Here is a 19,503-nt window from a genome sequence, read left to right on the forward strand (position 1 = left end):
AAAAAAAAAAAAAAAAAAAAAAAAAAAAAAAAAAAAAAAAAAAAAAAATTACATTTATGTTTAAATCATTTTTCTCAAATTAGATAAAATTTAGTGTAAAATTGTGTTTAATACTATCTTTTAATTGAGAAAAATGTTTATAAATATATTAGATGCAAAATTTTGATTTTGTATTTAATATATGTGGATAGAAATTTTAAAAAATATATAATATACTATAAATTTATCAATATAAAATTAAAAATTTAAGAATATTCTCTTATATATTTTAAAGTTTGAAATTTATTAAAAATAAAATTAAACATTGATCCATCACTTTTATGGTTTAATATAAGTGGACGGTTCTAATAATTTTTTTTTAGTCGTAGGATGACATAACCTTTGAAAATTCAACAAAACCGGTAGCTTAAACATAAAAGAGCTCGAGGCTATGAAGAAGTATCACAACATACGGTTTGAAAAAAGGCAATGAAAGAAGAATTTATATCCTTAAAGTAAAATCAAACCTAGAAATTGGTGACAAGATTAAGAGATATAAAACTCATCTGTTACAAGTGAATTTACAAAATAAAGTGTGCCATGGATGAATCAATGAAAAGATACAAGACTCAACTTGTAGCTCGAGGGTTCTCTCAACAACATCGACTAGGCTATGATGAAACATTTAGTCTAGTGGTGAATATCACTATTGTATGGGTCCCACTAACGCTTGTGACAAGTAATATTTAAAAATTATGACAGATGAATGTGAATAATGTTTTCTTACGCAAAGAGGTTGATGGGTAGATCTATATCAACAAATCAAAGGAATTTGACAATGATGTTGGAGACATGAGATAGTATACATGTAAAGTCCCAAGAAGCCTCATTTGGATATGGCTCAATGGATCTTGAGATATGTCAAAGGTACAATCGATTATTGTTTTTTGTACAAAAAAATGTGAAGATCTGGCACAGTAGAAGTATTTATAAATATAATTAATTGTTGCAAATCGATCCTTTCTAAATTATTTATAATAACTGTAGTTAAATAAAAAATCCATTTTAATACGTGTCTTAAAAGTATATAATTCATCTTCTAATAAACAAATTTTTATGAATTCCTATTGGAGAGAGGGTGTTATGGATGAGCTAAGAACATCAACAAAGAACAAGCAAAGTCTTTAAAAAATCAATTCAAGAAGATAAAACAAAATAAGGTATGTCGTCATTTCCATCCCAGTATCAATAAAATATTATACAATTTGTCTTATACTTTTGTCTTTAAAATTTGTTAAATCCATATGTGAGAAAGTAACGATAAGAGACAAGACATCTTTAGTTAGCCAAAAGCCAATATTTGATGGAGATAATGGCCCAGTCAAAAGCTAGTATTCCACTAAGATAGTGGCTTAATTTCTTCGGGTGGCTGACATTAAAATTCTAGGGGTTAGAAGATTGTTTGGAGAGTAGTCCTATTGATTAACTAATAGATTGATCACCAGTTTAAAGTAAGGAACACATTTTGATTGGTGTGAGGCGTTTTGGGTAACAAAAAGTTTATGCTCAAAATGGACAATATCATATCATTGTGGAGAGTCGTGGTTTCTAACCCGATATCAAAGTCATGCCTTAACTTAGTCATGTCAATAGAATTCTCAAAATGTCGAACAAAAAAGTTGTGAGCCTCAAACGTGTATTCAAAAATGACTCAAGTGTCCTTTGTTTGAGAGCTCCAGAGAAGGAGTTGAGCCTCAATTAAGAAGAGGCTGTTCGAGGGCTTTATAGGCCTCAGCGGAGGCTCTATGGTATATTTTGTTCGAGGGGAAGATTGTTGAGAACCGTTTGGAGAGGAGTCTCACATCGACTAATTAAGGGGTTGATCATGGGTTTATAAGGAATACATCTCTATTAGTATGAGGCCTTCTAGAGTAACAAAAAATAAAGCCATGAAGGCTTATGCTTAAGTGGACAATATCTTACCATTATAGAGCGTCTGATTTCTAACATTGTGATGGTCTTAGGCTGTGAAAATAGGAAGTAATATCACAATCAATAGATTCTTTCAAGATTTGTAAGTGTAGATGATATAAAACAACACCCGCTCATGTCTGTACCGACACAACTCTGTCCTTTAGCGCATATATTTAGTTTGGTCAAGAACACTTGCTCGAGTAAAAGCTTCGACGACCAGTTGACCAAATTGAGGATCTTAAGGTACATGAGCAAAGCTCCTGTATGTATAAAGGGTCAATTGCTACATGAAACAGATTTTCGAAAGTACTCCACAAAAAAATTATTACTAATTGTCCAAATTGAAAAGCAAAAATATTCTGATAAAGACGTTTTTTAGTCATATCATCATGACTTGCAAAGTCATGCACAATATCAATACCAAACCAAATACGAAGAGTAGAAGGATCCCGAGCTAAACCATTAAAATCTTAGTGTCATAATGCCTTTCAAATTCTCGCGGCCATTTTCCAACTTTTCTCTTATAAGTATCCATTATTTCCTGTAGTGTATCAACGGCCAAAAAGACCATACACTAAAACCATTTAGATTTTCATACCTATGTTCAAAAATTTTGAAATAATTTTGAGAGGATGGCATTCTTCTTTTACTATCTCCAAGGGTAAAATTGTGGAACGGAGAAGCTAATTTCCGGCTATTCAATTGAAGAAATCCACTAGAATGATTTAAAGCCCTCCCTTCGTATCTCCAGTAGTCACGATTTTTTTTTAAATTTATCACATATAGCTTTGCCGAGTGTAGTCTCTGCCAGGCCTTCCATTCCACGAATCATTGTAATACCCAAAAATGTTACATGTAAGGGAAAGTTCCGAACCTGTTGTATTTTGGAATCAATTTCAACTGGGAAGTTCATTGCATGCAACATTCCACTGCAATATGATAAGCGGGAGACGTTTTGAGCAAAGGATTTGATAGCATCCCTGTGCCATTATCAACATCTTACATAAGAAAATAATATATATGAAAAGGAGAATAGTTTATTCCAAACAACACAAGAAACCAATCAATCAAGATGGCAAGGATGTAAGCTCACTCACCGGCTTGGCAATTCTTCTATGTCATCAAAATCTGTATATATAACCCCTGGCCCCTTAACATCAATTTGGGATATCCCATGGACCTCAAGGAGATGGACACCGCATCTTCTTATAGTTACATTAACCTCGTGACGTTTCAAAACTTCAAACCAAACTATAAAATCATTCCAATCATTCGCCAGTAAGGAGCTACTAAATGTTGGAGAAGTTGTTACTAACCATGTATATTCTGATGTTGATGGTAAGAACTTTCTCATAAAAGAATTTTGGAGTCTGTATCCGATGAATATGTTACATGAAATTAAGGCTTCCCCTTTATATGAATCTCCATCCACTCTGAACTTAGCATAGGTAGCCAAAGTTCTTTCTAAATTGTGATCATGTCGAAAGCTAACTTTTATTGAATTTGATATAGTCTGATAACTGAACCATTCTGGAATTTCAATGTTCATTAGAATGAACTCTCTAGGAAAGTCACGAGTGTAATGTCCTGTGACATAAGAATTAACATGCATGAAAATATTAATGAGAGAGAAAAATGCAACATAAACAAAGAGAAATGAAATGAGAAGAGATGAACTTGCTTGCTTGATATTATATCCAAAATGTTGTCTGGACTTTTAACCAAATCCCGTGGCATCCATTTTTTGTATACTCTGAGGAAGGTTTGGAATTTGTTGAAGAAACTTGCAATTCCTCAATTGGAGATTTCCCAAAGACATGAACTTATGGAGACACGAGGGTAGACTACAAAATTTGTTTTCCCACAAGAGTAGCCTATTTATGAAAGGGTTGACATCACATAAAGTTTCCAAAAAATCTGCATTTGATATGTTGCAAAATTGAAGATCTACCAAAGTGAAGTAGGGAAATTTAGGGTTTTTGAGTAAGTTTCCGCATATTGGATGGATTGATGAGTCCCATTTATGGGGAAACATTTCAAATCTAGAACACCCATCAGGCTCTTAATATTCCGTAACAAATAAATTAATTGTACTAGGAAGGGAGATAGGTTTGTGCAACCTTCAAGGTTTAATTTCGCGAGCCTAGTAAGGTTTCCCATTGATGAAGGTAGCTCCTTTATGCTGGTATAATCCAAATTCAATCAACCACAGTAACGATTTCATGTTTTCAGCAATTTTTGAAAATATTTCGAGTTTAGAGCAGTCAGAGAGTTCGAGATATTCAAGAGATTTTAAGTTGAGAAAGCTTCGAGTTCGAGATATTCAAGAGATTTTAAGTTGAGATAGCTTGGAAGCTTTTCAAGCTTAGTGCAATGTCTAAGTTTTAAGAAAATAAGATTATCTAAAGATCCAATAGACTCGTGAATAACTCTTAAATTTGTGCATTCGTTGAGATACAAGATTTCAAGGTTTAATGCGGTAGAGAAGTCTGGAATTTCCCGAAGCTTGTTGCAGTGATTGAGATTCAAATCAATAAGAGATTTCAATGGAAGGTAACTTGGAAGCTTTTTAAGGTTTGAACATTTTTCAAGGTCCAAGGTAACAAGTTTATCTAGAGATCCAATAGACTCGTGAATCATTCTTAAATTTGTGCAGTCTTTCAAATACAATTTTTCAAGGTTTGATGCTGTAGAGAAGTTTGGAAGTTCCTCGAGTTGTTTGCAGTAGCTGAGCTTCAAAACTTTTCAAGACTTCAACATGAGGTCGCTTGGAAGCTTTTTAAGGTTCGAACAGTGATTAAGGTCTAAGAGAACAAGCTTACCAAGAGAAACAACTGACGAATGAATTGTTTTTAAATTTGTGCAGCGACTAAGATACAATTCTTCAAGGCTCGATAATATAGAGAAATCAGGAATTTTCTCTAATAAATAGAGCAACTAAAATCAACCATCTTCAACCTTTTACCATCCTAAAATGCATACAACAGAGAAGAAAAAAAAACATGTATAGATAAAATATAATTATTTAAGTTTATAAATGATCTAGTTCTTAAAATTTGTTATCATATTAACAATTTTTTCTTTTCGTACATAAATATATACTTGTACTTTTTTTTAAGCTACCCATAAAATTGTTTTAAGAAGAAACTTTCTAAACACAATGAAAATATAAATACCTTCCATCCTTCCTCCAAATTTCCAAATTTCTGATGCGACTATATTGCCAATGCTCACTTATGGGCTTGACAATTCTGTGGTAGAGTTGTAGATCAAAATCTGTAATGACTACTTTAGTAAGATGGACACCAGAATATTAAAGTTGCAGTAACCGCAAAACATTTCAAAACGTTAAACCAAGTAATAACATGAAACCAATCATTTGTGACTAAGGAAGTATTAAAATTTAAAGTAGTTGATATTAACGACATAGATGATGATGAAAATTCTCTCTTACAAGAACTTTTGAGTCTGTCATCGTAGAATATGTTAAATGAAATTATGGTCTGTCCTTGATCTGGATGCTTTTCTATTTCTTTCTAGATAGTGTTGAAAGCTAACCTTAATTTGCATTTGATTTGATATAGTATGATAGTTCAACCTTTTTTTAGAATTTCTCCACTCATTAGAATGAAACGTCTACAAATGCCTTTAGTGACCTATATATAAAGAATATTACAAACTCGAAGAAGAATTGAAATGAGAATAAAAATGAAATGAAGATTGTCAAAGATATTATGGGTTGATGCTGTAACTACGACAACCTATTTGACCAATAGAGGATCGTTAGTACCCTTAAAAAAAAGACAAGTTTGATGTTAGATTGTAAAGTTTTACACGTAGACTATGGTTCTAACATGTTCAGTTACATATTTTGGAAGGATATGAAAAAGAAAAATTGCGAGACATTGTATTGTGACTTTTGATGAAATATCATGTATAAGAACAAAGAGAAAGAAAGGTTATGAGATTAATTGAGCAGAAAAACTCACCAACACAATCTTACATTAAGTTTTATCGTATAATTAATTTCACTAACTTGACCATTAAATGTTTGTGTGAGCTTGCTAGAGAACTTTATAGCCTCGCCGATTATAAGCTCAAACAATATAAAATTAATTAGTTAAATTTATTAATCAAATTATTTTTATTAATTAACTCAACATTAACCGCTTTGGCCTGTTACCTATGGTCGTCAGCTTCACAGTTATAAAATGGGTTTGTTAAGGAGAGGTTTCCACCACCGTATAAGGAATATTTTATTTCTTATCCAACTAATGTGGGATCTCACGATATCATTTCACTCCTCCAAGTGTTTATAAGTATAATTAATTGATGCAAATCGATCCTTCACAAGTTTATAATAACTGTAGTTGATTAAAAAATTCATTTGAATACGCATATGTTCCTAAATCATACGTCTTAAAACATATAATTCATCCTCTAATAAACAAATTTTTATGAATACCTATTTGAGAGAAGGTCCTACTGATGAGCTAAGAACATTGACAAAGAGCAAGCAAAGTCTTTAAAAAATCCATTCTAAGAAGTAAAAACAAAATAAGGGTGAGTAGTCATTTCCGTCCTAGTATAAAAAAGTATTAATAAAATATTATAAAATTTATCTTATACTTTTATCTTTAAATTTTTTTAAATCCATATGTGATAAAGTAACTATAAGAGAAAAGGCCCCTTCGATTAGCCAAAAAGCCAATATTTGACTGAGATAATGGCACAACCAAAAGGTAGTATTCCACTAAGATAGTGGCTTAATTTCTTCTAGTGGCTGACATTGACTAATTAATGGGTTGATTATGAATTTATAAGTAAGGAATATATTTACATTGAAGTGAGGCCTTTTAGGTAATAAAAAATAAACCCATAAGAGTTTATGCTCAGAGTGGACAATATCACATCATTGTGGAGAGTCGTGGTTTCTAACATGGTATCAATATCATGCCTTAACTTAGCCATCTCAATAAAATTTTAAAATGTCGAACAAAAAATTTGTGAGCCTCGAAGGTGTAGTTAAAAGTGACTAATTGTCCTTTGTTTGAGGGCTCCAAAAAAAGAGTCGAGCCTCAATTAAGAGAAGACTGTTCGAGAGCTTCATAGACTTCAGCGGAGGCTCTATGGTGCACTTTGTTCGAGGGAAAGATTGTTGAGAATTATTTGAAGAGGAGTCCCACGTGGATTAATTAAGAGATTGATCATGGGTGTATAAGTAAATAATACATCTCCATTGGTATGAGACCTTTTGGAGTAACAAAAAAAAAAAGCCATGAGAACTTATGCTCAAAGTGGATCATGATTTCCAACACTGTGATGGTCTTGGGCGGTGAAATAAGAAGTAATATTTTAAAAACCTTGAGGAGAAATTCGGAAGGAAAAACTAAAAAAAACAGTACTTAATAGCGATAGTGAAATAATAACTAATAGCGGTAGTGAGATAGGACGTAAAAAAACTCAAAAAACAATAACTAATAGCCGTAGATTTGGTCTCTTACGCCAAGAACAGAGAGCAAACAAACATTTCCCTGTAAGTAAATTAGTTTTAACAATTACTTTTGATATTTTATTAACCTTGTGCGGACCAACTTTGATCAATAATTTTCGAGAAACTTTCACAACATCTTTAACTGTGATGTTTCTCTTTGATCACACGATGTTGATGGTGGGGTCCAAATCTGTAATAATACACTAAAGAAATTCAGAAGCCGCCACACATATTAGGTCTTCAACTTTTATCATTAAAAGATCACTGAAACTAGTTTCAATCAAAACGGTCTAAATTCGAAATTATTTTCTGTGCGTTGCTTTCTGATGGGTTCTTCCATTGCTTTGGCTGATTCATGGGCTTTGTTTCCAAATTTGGAGTGGAGTTACGATGTGTTTTTAAGTTTTAGAGGAGAGGATACTCGATCCAATTTCACCAGTCATCTTGTCATGGCCTTGCAGCAAAAAGGAGTCAATGTTTTCATAGACGACAAGCTCAACAGGGGTGAGCAAATTTCTGAATCTCTTTTTCGATCTATAGAGGAATCTTTGACTTCTATTGTTATATTCTCGAAAAATTATGCATATTCTTCTTGGTGTCTGGATGAGTTGGTGAAAATAATGGAATGTAAGAAATCCAAGGGCCAAATAGTTTGGCCAATTTTCTATAAGGTGGATCCATCGGATGTACGAAAACAAACTGGAAGTTTTGGAGAAGCATTTACCACACATCAAGCTAAGTTCAAGACGAAAATCCAAATTTGGAGAGATGCTTTAACTGCTGCAGCTAACTTGTCTGGTTGGGATCTAGGAACCAGGTACATATCTTTAAGAAATTTAACTCCATCTACCCTCAACATCCAATATTTATTATCTTTAATTTCAATATGTTTACATGGTCAACAACAGGAAGGAGGCTGATCTTATTCAAGATCTTATTAAAGAAGTATCGTCCATACTAAAACCTACTTGCATGTCCTTATATGTAGCAAAGTATCCCGTTGGAATTGATTCTCAACTAAAAAAGTTAAGGTCAAACTTCAATTATTGGACACAAGATGAGCCTAGTATTAGTGTTTACATGGTGGGGATATATGGGATGGGAGGCATTGGTAAGACAACTTTGGCCAAAGCTTTATACAACAAAATAGCTTACCAATTTGAAGCTTGCTGCTTTCTATCAAATGTTAGGGAAGCTTCAAAGAAATTCAATGGCCTTGTTCAACTTCAGGAAACCTTACTCTATGAAATCTTAAAGGTAGATTTGAAGGTTGACAATCTTGACAGAGGAATCAACATCATAAGGAATAAACTACGTTCAAAGAAAGTTCTTATAGCTCTTGATGACGTGGATAAACTTGAGCAGTTAGAAGTATTGGTTGGTGGACATGATTGGTTTGGCGCTGGTAGTATTATCATTGTGACAACAAGAAACCGTCATTTACTTTCTATCCATGAATTTGATCAAAAGTATCGTATTCAAAGAATGAATCTCAATGATGCCCTTAAACTTTTTAGTTGGCATGCTTTTAAGAAAAGTCATCCACCAAGTACATATCTAGACCTTTCAAAACGTGCTACAAGTTATTGTAAAGGTCATCCACTGGCTCTTGTTGTTTTGGGTTCCTTCCTTTGTACTAGATACGACCAAGCAGAATGGGCAAGTATATTAGATGAATTTGAAAACTCTTTGAACAAAGACATCAATGATATTCTTCAAATAAGTTTTGATGGACTTGAAGAAAAAGTAAAGGAGATTTTCCTTGATATTTCTTGCTTCCTAGCTGGAGAGAAAGTTGACTACGTTAAGAATATTTTGAACGCATGTCATTTCAATGCAGATTTTGGAATTATAGTCCTTATGGATCTTTCACTTATTATAGTTGAAAATGATAAGGTGAAAATGCATGATTTAATACGACAGATGGGTAAAAAAATAGTCAATGGAGAATCTTCTGAGCCGGAAAAAAGGAGTAGGTTGTGGTTGGTACAAGACGTTTTGAAGGTGTTAAGTGATAATTCAGTGAGTAACACTTACCCAAACTTTCTTTAATTTACTTCGTGATAGAAAATGTTTGTTGAAGTGAGTTGTTAGTAATGTTGAATTACTAAACTACGAGTTTGCAGGGAACAGATGCAATTAAAGCCATAAAGTTGGAGTTACCTAAACCCACACGGTTGGATGTGGATCCTCGAGCTTTTAGAAACATGAAAAACCTAAGATTGTTAATGGTTGGAAATGCAAGATTTTCCACTGATATTAAATATCTACCGAATAACTTAAAGTGGATTAAATGGCATGGATTTGCTCAAAAATCTTTGCCATCTTCCTTTATTACAAAAGATCTCGTTGGATTAGATTTGCAACATAGCCTCATCCGAAATTTGGGGAAAGAATTGAAGGTAATTATATTTCTACATCTATGATTTGAAGATTTTCATTGATTTTCTTATAATAATATTTTATATAAATTATATTTTTCTCTTCCATGTATTTTAGGATTGTCAAGGGTTGAAGTTCGTTGATCTTAGTTACTCTACTTCATTAGAGAAAATTTCTGACTTCTCTGCAATATCGTCAAACTTTATAGAATTGTATCTTAGCAATTGCACAAAATTGAGAACCATTCCTACTTCAATTGCTTCTCTTGATAAGCTTGTTGCCTTAAACCTTAATCATTGTTTGAATCTTAAAAAGCTTCCAAACTATCTCATGTTGAAGTCTCTTAAAATTTTGAAACTTGGTTACTGCCAAAAACTTGAGGAACTTCCAGACTTCTCTCCATCATCAAATCTTCAAAAATTATATCTCAATAATTGCACAAAATTAAGAGTGATTCCCGAGTCTATTAGAGCTTTAGATAGTCTTCTCACCTTGGACCTTACAAAATGCACTAACCTTGAAAAGCTTTCAAACTACCTCGCGTTAAAGTCCCTTGTATATTTAAAACTCTCGGGCTGTTCTAAGCTTGAAAAGTTTCCAGAAATTGATGAAAACATGAAATGTTTAAGGTTTTTGGATTTGGATTTCACGGCCATAAAGGAGCTACCTTCATCAATTGGATGCCTTAATGAGCTTTCTGTGTTGGACCTTGAAGGTTGCACAAACCTCATCTCCCTTCCTAGTACCATTTATTTGCTACCAAATCTTCGTCATCTTCGTCTTAATGGGTGTTCTAGAATTGAAATGTTACCCAATAAATGGCATCCAACCAACGATCCAGTATGCTCTTCTCCAAATCACAAACACTTTGTCGAGTTCACAATTTCCGAGCTTGAAAATTGCAAAATATCAAATGCGGATTTTATGAACATGTTGTGTGATGTCGCCCCTTTCTCATCTGGTCTACTCTTATCGGAGAACAAATTCTCTAATCGAATGTTGTCGGAAAATAAATCCTCTAGTCCACCTTCATGTCCCCATAAGTTTAAGCCGTTATGGAATCTCGAGTCGAGAGACTCAAAACTTTCCTCCACGTTCCCAAGAAATGGATGCCACTGGTTGTTGATCGTTGAGTAGAAGATCAATCAGGTTCATCTCTTCCCATTTCATTTCTCTTTTCTAACCATTTCATTTCTCTTTTCTAAGTTTGTACTATTCTTATGCTCTATAGGTCATTACAGGTATTCATAGACATTTCTTCTAATCAACGGAGAAATCCTGAAAAGGTGTAGCTATCGGACTATATCAAATCCAATGAAGGTTAGCTTTCGATACTATCTCAACATAGAAAGAACTTTGACTACCTATGTTATGTTCAAAGTGGACGAAATAGAAAAGCAACCAGATCAAGGGCAGACCATAATTTCCTTTAACATATGTTATAGTGATCGACTCAAAAGTTCTTGTAAGAGAGAATTTCCATCGGTAACGTCAGAATATATTTGGTTAATATCTACTACTTTTTCAAATTTTAGTACTAATTCAATGGCAAATGACGGGGAATCATGTTATAGTCATTCTTTGTGGTTATTGTAACTATAAAAAAAAATTTGGTGTCCAGTTGCTGAAGATGTTAATGAGATAGAAAATGATGTTGGATGGTCAGGGATAATTTATACAAATTTTGATCGACCCGAAGAATTGCCATGCTCGATGAGTGAAATGACATCCTTACCAACTTTATTGGTTCGTTTATTGTGTTATTAGGTTACTTTCATTCTTTTACTAAAATACTTCATTCCTAAATTCTATTTATTCTTAAAATATCTAAATCATTTTCTTAAAATACATAGATAATTGGTTCTTACAATTATTAAGTTGAATGGTTTGTGATGATATTTTAACACACTACCCAATTTAGACATATCTTATGCTGGTATATTTCTATGCTTGTATATTTCTAATGATAATAGATGAGAAAAATTGGATCATCTTTCTCGATTTATAGATACACTTTTTTAATTTTGCACCAAAGAGGAATCAAGGTTAGTGAGGAAGAAGAAATTTACAAATCTTTTTTTAGAAGTCATTGTTTTATCTACTCACACAAACAAACAAACAAAGTATAATCAATTCAACTCTATTCATCATTTTAATGTTTTTGTAAGTTTACAAGAGAACTTTATCACATTATTGATTATAAACTCCAACCACACAAAATTAATGTGTAACGACCCGAAATTTTCTACTTAATTTAAGGTCGCTACTGTATACATACCATAAATATTGAATGCGGAAGACTTCATTTAAATTCCATAAAACATAACCTTTATCTTAAAACACAGCCATGGACTTACGTGTTTCGAAAACATCTTTAAAATGACACAACAAAAGACTCGAAATAAAATAAATAAACGTTTAAGTTTAAAACATCCTATTCTATCCTAAGTCTAAGAAAATAAATGCCACTATCCTATGCATGTGCCATGATCTCGAGTTGCGATGTCGTCGTTAGCCGTACAGGAATGCCTTGCCTTAACCTGAAAAATGTAGTAGCACATGGCTTGAGTATTTAAAGAAATACTCAGTAAGTGACCCCACTATTGGGGTTAAATGCAACAATCACATGCAATGAAATGATGGGACCTATCTTTCGTTTCGTTTCATTTCGTTTCGTTTCGTTTCCCCTACGGTGTAATCCTAACAGGTAATCGTGGACGTGTACCATATACTCTAACGTAGCCCATACGTGCGAGTATGGGCTCACCAGCTAGTTCGCACACCGCTGGGTCACTGTCCCTAGCCGGTGGGCATGCTCTAGGGGCCCACCGGGACCCGTTAAAACTAAAACCGTCATGGCAGCGCTATGCAGGGCATAACGGTCATTGTCCTGCCATTTGGATGTACGCGTCCGTACCCTCGTGATGGGATAGGGGTATCCCCCCAAATGCATGATCACACAATATGCATGAGGTCCCACTAGTCCTACAGTCATCATTTAATGAACATAACCCCGTGTCGCATTTTCATGCTTACATGCCATTCTCATTTCGTTACATATCATTCATATTCCTAGCGGGGTTATGTATCATGCAATTTACCGTATTTCATGTCATACAATTCATTCAGTTACATTCCAATACTCATACAACAAGCCATAATCGTACAAGGGCCACACATCGTCACATACATTCATATCACATCAACTAAGCAGCATAAATAACATACATTCACGTTCACTTGATTTCGTACTTAAGCACAATAATCTAGCATACAATGTATCATATCATAACCAAGTCATAACGTAAACACTTCATAGTCATATCGTTCTCTAACTTACCATAGCCTTAACGTTCTTATACCTATCACAGACATATCATTACGTGACGTACCTTAGTCATATCGTCACAAGAATGTACCCTAACGCTATCGTTCTATCAATCTATCACAAACCTATCCCTTTCTACCCATAACCTAACCGTATTCTTTCATCAATCTCTCCTATCCATAGCACTCCGGTATGTAACCTAACTCTAATGTTTCATGAACGTATCTTACTCCTATCGTTACATTTCGTTTTGTGCATCCTTCTCGTACCCTATCTCAAACATATCCTTGAGCACATCGTACCATAATTATTATCATACAAACCACATATTATAACATAACATAACATATAGGAAGCATATCGATTTACAAACAATTCACACATATCAATATATATGACACGTACAGAACCACAGGGCACGTGTCAACATCAAATATAACCATGTCGATAGTAAGGTCACTTACCTGGCTCGCTTAAGTCATTGTCACAAATATATCTTTAATGAAAGTTCGATTCCGTCCTTTGAAATCCGAGTCAACCTATATGAGCTCATGACATCAGTTTCAAGTATGAACTCTATAAAATTATTTCCCTAATTTTCATTGGCCATCTTAAAATTTTGATCTTTTCTATTAGACAAAATTTAAAGAAGCTCCCTGCCCGCTGATAAAAATTTTGATGTTTTCTGTTAGACAAAATTTAGAGGGGCGATATTTCCTTTTATTACTAAATACTGTTTAACAAATCTTTCCTCAATCTCCCTCCCTCTTTCCTCAAGTTTATTGCAATAAGAGAGATCCAAATATTCAAGAGACTTCAACATGAGGTAGTTTGGAAGCTTTTTAAGGTTCGAACAATGATGAAAGAATAAGAAAACAAGCTTATCTAAAGATCCAAGCGAGTAAATTATTCTTAAATTTGTGCAGTAATTGAGATCCAATATTTCAAGGTTTGATAGTGCGGACAAGTCTAGAAGTTCCTCAAGTTTATTGCAATAAGAGAGATTCAAATCTTTGAGAGACTTCAACATGAGATAATTTGGAAGCTTTTTAAGGTTCGAACAATAATTAAGGTCTAAGGTTACAAGCTTCCCAAGAGAAGCAACTGATGTAGAAATTATTCTTAAATTTGTGCAGTTGCTAAGATACAGTTCTTCAAGGCTTGGTGATGCAGAGAAGCCTCGAATTTTCTCTAAAAAAAGTAGAGTAACTAAGATCTACCAGCTTCAACCTTTTACAATCCTAAATACATGAAGAAAAAAAAAAGTAAATAAAGATCTAAGGTAATTTAGGTAGAATACAATTATTTAAAGATCTGTTTCTTAAAAAAAAAAAAAAAAAAAAAAAAAAAAAAAAAAAAAAAATTTTTTTTTAAANATATACATATTTTTATTTTTATTTTTTAAGCCATCCATTAAACATTTAAAATATATATATATATAAGGAAAAACTTCCAATCACAGTAAAAATATAATTACCTTCCATCCTTTCTCTAAATTTCGGATGCCACTATGTTGCAATTCTAATCCAACTAGATTTTTTGTCATAAAACATGATGGTAGAAAGTCTTGAGTAAAATTACTCCACCTCGTCCACTTTGTGCTATTCGGTAGATACTTCAGATTTGTAGAAAATTCTACATTTTTAACCATAAGCAATTCCAGATTTTTCAATTTCTTAAATGCTCGTGGATTCACATCTAGTCTCGTGGGATTAGGCAACTCCAACTTTATGGCTTTAACGGCCTTTGTTCCCTGCAAGCTCATAAATTTAGTAATTTAACAATATTTTCCATCACAAGGTATAGGAAACGAGTAATTTTAAAGTAAGTTTGGGCAAGGGTTATTCACCCCGTTATCAATAAGCACCTTCAAAATATCATGTTCTAACCACAATCGGCTCCTTTTTCTGGGCTTAGAAGATTCACCATTGACTAATTTATAACCCATCCGACATATTAAATCATGCATTTCCACTTTATCATTTTCAACCATAATAAGTGAAAGATCCATAAGGACTATAATTCCAAAATTTGCATTGGAATGACGAACATTTAAAATATTCTTATCGTAGTAACTTTTTCTCCCACTAGAAAACAAGAAATATCTAGGAAAATCTCCTTTACTTTTTCTTCAAGTCCATCAAAACTTATTTGAAGAATATCACTTATGTCTTTGTTCAAAGAGTTCTCAAATTCATCTAATATACTTCTCCAATCTACTTGGTCATCTCTCTTACAAAGGAAAGAACCCAAAACAACAAGAGCCAAGGGATGACCTTTACAGTAACTTGTAGCACGTTCTGAAAGGTCTAAGTAATTACTCAGTGGATGACTTTTCTTAAAAGCATGCCAACTAAAAAGTTCAAGGGCGTGATAATGATTCATTCCTTGAATACGATACTTTTGATCAAATTCATGGACAGAAATCAAATGATTGTTTCTTGTTGTCACAATGATCATACTACCCGCTCCAAACCAATCATGTCCACCCACCAATGCTTCTAGCTGCTCAAACTTATCCACATTATCGACAACTATAAGAACTTTCTTTGAACGAAGTCTATTCTTTATGACGTTGATTCCTTTGTCAACATTGCCAACCTTCAAATCTTCCTTTAATATCTCATGGAGTAGGTGCTCCTGTAGTTGAACAAGACCGTTGAATTGGTTTGAAGCTTCCTTAACTTTTGATAGAAAACAGCAAGCTTCAAATTGGTTGGCAATTTTGTTGTATAAAGCTTTGGCCAAAGTCGTCTTACCCATGCCTCCAATCCCATATATCCCCCACCATGTAAACACCATTACTAAGCTCATATTGTGGCCAATGATGGTAGTGTAACCTCATTTTTTCTAGTTGAGAATCAATTCCAACCGGATACTTGGCTACATATAAGGGCGTGCAAGTAAGATTTAATATCGACCATACTTCTTTTACAAGGTCTTGAATAAGATCAGCCTCCTTCCTGTTGTCAACCATATAATCATATTGAAATTAAAGATGATAGATATTGAATGCTAAGAGTAGATGGAGTTAAATGTCTTAAAAATATACCCTGTTCCTAGATCCCAACCAGACAAGTTAGCCACAGCAGTTAAAACATCTCTCCAAATTTGGATTTTGGTCTCGGACTTAGCTTGATGTGTGGCCAATGCTTCCCCAAAACTTCTAGTTTGTTTTCGTACATTCGATGGATCCACCTTATAGAAAATTGGCCAAACTATCTGGCCCTTAGATTTCTTACATTCCATTATTTTTACCAATTCATCCAGACACTAGGAAGAAGATACATAATTTTCAGAGAATATAACAATAGAAATCATAGCTCCCTCTATAGATCGGAAAAGAGAATCAGAAATTTGCTCACCCCTGTTGAGCTTGTCGTCTATGAAAACGTTCACTCCTTTTTGCCGCAAGGCCAGTTCAAGATGATTGGTGAAATTGGATCGAGTATCCTCTCCTCTAAAACTTAAAAACACATCATAATTCCACTCTAAATTTGGAAACAAAGCCCATGAATCAGCAGAACCCATCAGAAAGAAACACAAACAAAATAATTTCGAAAATATTGGGAAAACACTTCAATTTAGAGCGTTTTGATTGAAAGTAGTTTGAGTGAAATTTTAATGATAAAATTTGAAGACATAATCTGTGCGTGGGTGAAATTTCTCGACGGCTTCCTTGGCTTTGCCTTTTGAATTTCTTTGATGTATTATAACAAATCTCGACCCCATCCTATGAGAAAAAGAGAAGCATCAAAGTTGTGAAAGTTTATGGGAAATTATGGATCATACTTTTGTCCCCACAATTAGAATAAAATATCAAAAGTATTTTTTAAAACTATACGATGGAAATGTCTCACCATATTTCATTTTTTCACAGCTTCTCTACATGTTTCATACATTGAACAACAAAGTTTCCACTCTCTCTACATGTTTCATTCATTTTCAACGAGGCTCTTATCTGATATCATCTTCTTTTATATCATTCACCCTTACAAATCTCAGAAAGTTATTGCTTGTGATATTACTTCCTATTTTATTAGCTTTTAGTTGTGCCATTATCTCTGTGGAAAACTGGCTTTTGGCTAATCGAAGGGGCCTTGTCTCTTATGGTTAGTGTAGTGCACCACTAGTAGATATTGTTGTTTTTAAATTTTAACTTTTGGACTTCAAAAGACTGTTCGTTAGTGAGAGGTTTCTACACCCTTATCAAGAATCCTTCTTCTCACCTCGGACGAATGTAGATCTCAAGTTACTTTATCACATATGAATTTAACAAATTTAAATCAATTTTATTTAAATTGTTTGCTGTCTCTTTGTCCATGTTCTTAGCTCATCCCTAAAACCTTCTCTCCAATAGGGAATCATAAAAAATTGTTTATTAGAGGATAAATTATATGCTTTTTAAAGCATATGATTTAATTACACATGTATTCGAATGGATTTGCAATTATAACTTATTTGTGAATAGTGGGTTTTCATGAATTAATTATTTTTATAAACAATGGGAGGAGTAAAATGGGTTTGAATTAATCAATGAGAATGATTTATTAATAATTTTAGCAAATTAATTTTATATTGTTTGAGTTTATAATTTGTAAGGCTATAATGTTATCTTGTATCCTCACAAAAACATTAAAAAAAAGTCAATTGAGTTTTGCTTGAATTAAATGATGTAAAAGGTGATATGGATAAAAAAAAATTATGTGAATTAGATAAAACTTAGGGTAAAATTGTGTTCAATTACAATGGTGATGATAGAGATACCTCGAAAAAATTTCAAAGAAAAAACCTGAGGAAATTGCCAAGAAATTGCACTTACACACCTTTATATCTTGAATCGAAGAAAAAAATAATAGAAATTGAATCAAGGATAAGATTTGTATTACTTTGATGATTCTCTTTTCTCACGTGATGGGTCCAAATTTGTAATAATGTAAAGAAATTCAAAAGGTAAAGCCATATTATGTCTTCAACCTTTGTAATTTATTTCATAGTTTAGTAAAGATTCTAAGTGGGTTAGTGAAAAGCATAAAAAAGTTAGATGTGATATTTTATATTTAATAATATTAGATAAAAAATATAAATCAAATGTTCTAAAAGATTAATTTTAGTGTATATTTTCAACCTATACTATCATACTCTAAACTTAGAATAAATATATGTCTAGCATAAAATTAATAGGATTATAATCTTTATTTTAAATCTAGTTTGAAATTAATGATTTTTTTAAGAAGATAATATATTATAGTTTAAAAATAAATGGTTGATTTTTGTAGTATACACAATCATCGATTCAGTGAGTTAAACATACTTATTTCTAAAATCTTTTGAAACCTCCAAAAATTCACAACGCCCGTGTCTTGCAAGGCAGGCATTGGATCTCAACATAATCATTTTCGGCAAAAAATAATTCAATGATTTAAAATATTTTGAGATACACTATATTGAAATATTTACATACCAATAGACTTGAAATTTCATAAATACAAATTCAACTAGGAGAAAAAATACGTATCAACATTACTATATTCCACTGAGCCTATGGTCACACCACATGCTAGTTGATTGGATGTTACCTAAAAAGACTTCAAGAAAGCTTTCACTAGAGACATTGGATACGTCCAGAAAAGAAAGGTTTTTGGTTTTCTTTTTTGCCTCGTGCCATGTGGAGTATTCGACAAGGTGGCCCGTTATCCCTATGATTAATGATGTTTACATTAGGTTCTTGTCTTTAGTAAAAGATAGGAGATTAAACGAACATCTATTAGCCTAGTGGTCGACAATGGTAGTAGGGCTTAGAGATGGAATGATTTCAAGTAATGGAAGAGGCACTACAAGAAATAAGTGAAAAGGATCTTCTACGAGGTCATAAAACAGTCCTGACTCTTAAGATATCACAATCATCCCACCTAAACCATACTCATATGCAAGCTAACCAAACATTGGAACAATTTGTTACTAACTAGAAAGATATCACAATCTTTTGTCATCCCACCTAAACCATACTCATATGCAAGCTAACCAAACATTGGAACAATTTGTTATAACTAGAAGAGGAAACTTACAACATCAACCAAGATATAACGCATAAAGAAAGTTAATTTGTTATAACTAGAAGAGGAAACTTACAACATCAACCAAGATATAACGCATAAAGAAAGTTTAGTACATTATCTTTTTACCTCGATAATTAACTGCTCTATTCACAATGAAAATTTTGTACATTTTTTCTTAGATCTATAGTAGAGCGCATATAAATTTTCTACAAGAAAACACCAAATATTAGTAACTTGAACCTTTCAATAAGTGGCATTCATTTTTTTTTTTTTTTTTTTTTTTTTTT

At 33.0% G+C, this 19,503-nt stretch overlaps 2 protein-coding genes across 3 annotated transcripts; one reads left to right on the forward strand and one right to left on the reverse strand.

Annotated features, from left to right (window-relative positions):
• Nucleotides 1-2,707: 2,707 nt before the first annotated feature.
• LOC111450813 (protein SUPPRESSOR OF npr1-1, CONSTITUTIVE 1-like) lies at nucleotides 2,708-16,850 on the reverse strand. Its single transcript, XM_023091105.1, is given in 14 exon segments — nucleotides 2,708-2,933; nucleotides 3,051-3,528; nucleotides 3,531-3,540; nucleotides 3,631-3,679; nucleotides 3,681-4,008; nucleotides 4,011-4,155; nucleotides 4,157-4,256; nucleotides 4,298-4,658; nucleotides 14,344-14,398; nucleotides 14,635-14,910; nucleotides 15,007-15,109; nucleotides 15,286-15,941; nucleotides 15,943-16,120; nucleotides 16,210-16,850. Coding segments are annotated over 14 exon segments (3,444 nt in total). The 5' UTR covers nucleotides 16,689-16,850.
• LOC111450406 (TMV resistance protein N-like) lies at nucleotides 7,750-11,578 on the forward strand. Of its 2 annotated transcripts, none has more exons than XM_023090504.1 (5): nucleotides 7,750-8,264; nucleotides 8,356-9,469; nucleotides 9,574-9,849; nucleotides 9,947-10,978; nucleotides 11,061-11,578. In XM_023090504.1, the coding sequence occupies exons 1-4, from the start codon at nucleotides 7,774-7,776 to the stop codon at nucleotides 10,964-10,966; spliced, it is 2,901 nt and encodes a 966-aa protein (XP_022946272.1). In that variant the 5' UTR covers nucleotides 7,750-7,773; the 3' UTR covers nucleotides 10,967-10,978; nucleotides 11,061-11,578. The 2 variants fall into 2 exon arrangements, with proteins under 2 accessions (XP_022946272.1, XP_022946273.1); XM_023090505.1 differs by having other exon boundaries at nucleotides 11,071-11,578.
• Nucleotides 16,851-19,503: the final 2,653 nt, after the last annotated feature.

The sequence above is a fragment of the Cucurbita moschata genome, unplaced genomic scaffold (assembly GCF_002738365.1).
Source record: "Cucurbita moschata cultivar Rifu unplaced genomic scaffold, Cmos_1.0 Cmo_Scf00012, whole genome shotgun sequence".
Taxonomy (NCBI): Eukaryota; Viridiplantae; Streptophyta; class Magnoliopsida; order Cucurbitales; family Cucurbitaceae; genus Cucurbita; species Cucurbita moschata.

What these genes read in the sequence shown, in the direction of transcription:
- LOC111450406 (XM_023090504.1), top strand. Translation starts at nt 7,774, where the DNA reads ATGGGTTCTTCCATTGCTTTGGCTGATTCATGGGCTTTGTTTCCAAAT. An exon ending in GGTTGGGATCTAGGAACCAG is followed by an intron (nt 8,265 to 8,355) that starts GTACATATCTTT and finishes GGTCAACAACAG; the next exon opens with GAAGGAGGCTGATCTTATTC. An exon ending in ATTTGGGGAAAGAATTGAAG is followed by an intron (nt 9,850 to 9,946) that starts GTAATTATATTT and finishes CATGTATTTTAG; the next exon opens with GATTGTCAAGGGTTGAAGTT.